Source organism: Cyprinus carpio, chromosome B15, assembly GCF_018340385.1.
Source record: "Cyprinus carpio isolate SPL01 chromosome B15, ASM1834038v1, whole genome shotgun sequence".
In the NCBI taxonomy this organism is placed as follows: domain Eukaryota; kingdom Metazoa; phylum Chordata; class Actinopteri; order Cypriniformes; family Cyprinidae; genus Cyprinus; species Cyprinus carpio.
The window spans coordinates 26,083,921-26,086,420 of NC_056611.1; the positions used below are offsets into that span (position 1 = coordinate 26,083,921).

General features: G+C 34.5%; 1 protein-coding gene across 1 annotated transcript in view; it reads left to right on the top strand.

Annotated features, from left to right (window-relative positions):
* LOC109079791 (chloride channel protein 2-like) overlaps window positions 1-2,500 on the top strand; it is a 79,409-nt gene that overhangs the window by 50,825 nt on the left and 26,084 nt on the right. The window contains exon 7 of the mRNA XM_042740018.1: window positions 1,002-1,080. Coding sequence (XP_042595952.1) covers window positions 1,002-1,080 — 79 coding nt within the window. The remainder of the gene's footprint in view (window positions 1-1,001; window positions 1,081-2,500) is intronic.

A 2,500-nucleotide genomic window follows, 5' to 3' on the forward strand; every position in this document is an offset into this window, starting at 1 on the left:
AGAAGTAGCCGATTCTGCAGTTATTGGTGTGACTGTTCACCGAGGTCCTACATGCGTGTGTGTGTGTGTGTGTGTGTGTGTGTGTGTGTGTGAGAGAGTGTGAGTGAGTGAGTAAGTGAGGGTGTGTGAGGCTGTGTGAGCGTGTGAGTGTGTTTGTATGTGAGTGTTCGTGTGTGTGTGTGCGTGTGCGCGCCTGTGTGTGTGCATGTACATTATGTGTGCGCGCGTGTGTGTGTGTGTGTGTGTGAAGCCAGGAGTTGTGCCTTGTGCCGTGTTATGTGTGTGTGTGTGTGTGTGTGTGTGCGTGTGAGTGTGTTTGTATGTGAGTGTTCGTGTGTGTGTGTGTGTGTGTGCGTGTGCGCGCCTGTGTGTGTGCATGTACATTATGTGTGCGTGCGTGTGTGTGTGTGGGGTGTGCCTGAGTGTGTGCCTGTGCAGGATGTGTGTGTGTGTGTGTGTGTGTGTGTGTGTTGTGAGTCGAGTGAGTGAGGTGAGGGGGTGAAGTGTGAGTGTGAGATGTGTGAGCTAGTGCCTGTGCTTGAAAACTTGCGCTTTATGTGTGTGTGCGTGTGAGTGTGTTTGTATGTGAGTGTTCGTGTGTGTGCGTGTGCACGTGTGTGCGCGCCTGTGTGTGTGCATGTACATTATGTGTGCGAGTGGTCGCGTGTGTCGTGTGTATTTTTTGTCGTGTGTGTGTGTTTTGTGTGTGTGTTTCGTGTGTGTGTGTTTCTCTGACGCCATTTCTCTTGATGAAGTTTTCCTTTTGTGAGGATAAAACTAACAGGGATGTCCATCTGTGAATAGATTTACCAAACACAGGTGTGTCTATGTTTGTGTGTGTATCTGTTTGTAGATAGTGTGATAGATGATTGTGTGTTTTATAGTTTGTGACTTTGTGCAAGTAGATTTGTTTTGTGCTTGATTGTGTTGGTGTGTATGTACTTCTGCTTTGTGGTTTTGTGTGTGTGTGTTTTCATTGTTCTGTTGTGTGTGTTGAACAGAATGAGTCCAGAAACACTGAGATGCTTGCGGCGGCCTGCGCTGTCGGGGTTGGATGCTGCTTTGCTGCTCCTATTGGAGGTCAGAACCACTTTTCTGAAACAACCAAACAACATTGTGTAAATGTTCAGAATTCAGTCACTTTTGACTAAATTAGTCATATTTCTCAAAACTGTCAAAATAATTAACATCCATTTTAACGATTTAGCTATAAATATACTAATAATAAACATGTATATCAGAAAATATCTATACTGATGTTAAGTCTTCTAATCCTGCTTCTTGGTTTTGTTTTTGTTTGTTTTTTTTGGCTCAATTCTGAAGAGTTTATAGAAAAACTGTATGAAAATGAGAATTGCAAGAAAAATATTAGTATTTGCAAAAAATTTTGGTGCAAGACACTTTGACTGACATCATGAGGATAAATTAATGCCTTCTTACTATCTAAAAAAGAATTACAATTTACATCAAAAGTTACGTATCAGGAAACAAATGACCTTAAGTTGTCCTTCTTACACTGTAAGATGCAAATCTTACATTTGGATAAAAGTGTCTGATAATGCATAAATGTAGATTGGTAAATTGTTAAATTGTAATTTTTTTTTTTTTGTTTTTTTTTTTTTTGTATATTTATTAGCCATTTTCAATTCAGTTTCTGAATGGCACACAAAGTAAAACATTCACATGTACCTAAAATTACAAATATGTACAGTTACTATGTAGTTAATGCAGTTTTTACTTGAGATGCAGTGCTATTTCTACGTTTTGAATTTTTACTGTAATTTTGAAAAAAAATTACAAAGAGACTGTGTTTAAAAAAAAGCTTAACATTTCTATAATTTAAAAAAATATATATATATATGTATATATATATATATATTAAAATATTTGTTTTTAAATTTATTATACTTTAAATTATCATTTATTTCTGTGATGCAAAGCTGAATTTTTAGGATCATTATCACATGATCCTTTAGAAATCATTCTAATATGATGATTCATTATCAAAGTTGGAAACAGTTCTGCTGCTTAATATTTTTCAGAACATGTGATACTTTTTTTAGGATACTTTGATGAATAAAAAGTAAAAAAAATAAAATAAAAAAAAAAGCTATGTTTTTAAAATATAAATATTTTGTAATATCAATATACACTACTGGTCAGTAATTTGGGGTCAGTAATTTTTTTTTTCTTTTTTTTTAAATAAAATCAATACTTTTATTCAGCAAGATGTGTTAAATTGATAAACAAGTGATAGTAAAGAAAAATATATTATAAGAATATATATTTTTAGATTTTTTTTTTTTTTTTTTAATAAATGCAGTTCTTTTTAACCTTTTATTCATCAAATATATTAGACAGCAGAACTGTTTCCAACACTCATAATAATCAGAATATTAGAATGATTTCTAAATGATCATGTGATAGACTGGATGTTACATGTGACAACTGAAGGCTGGAGTAATGATGCTGAAAATTCAGCTTTGCATCACAGGAATAA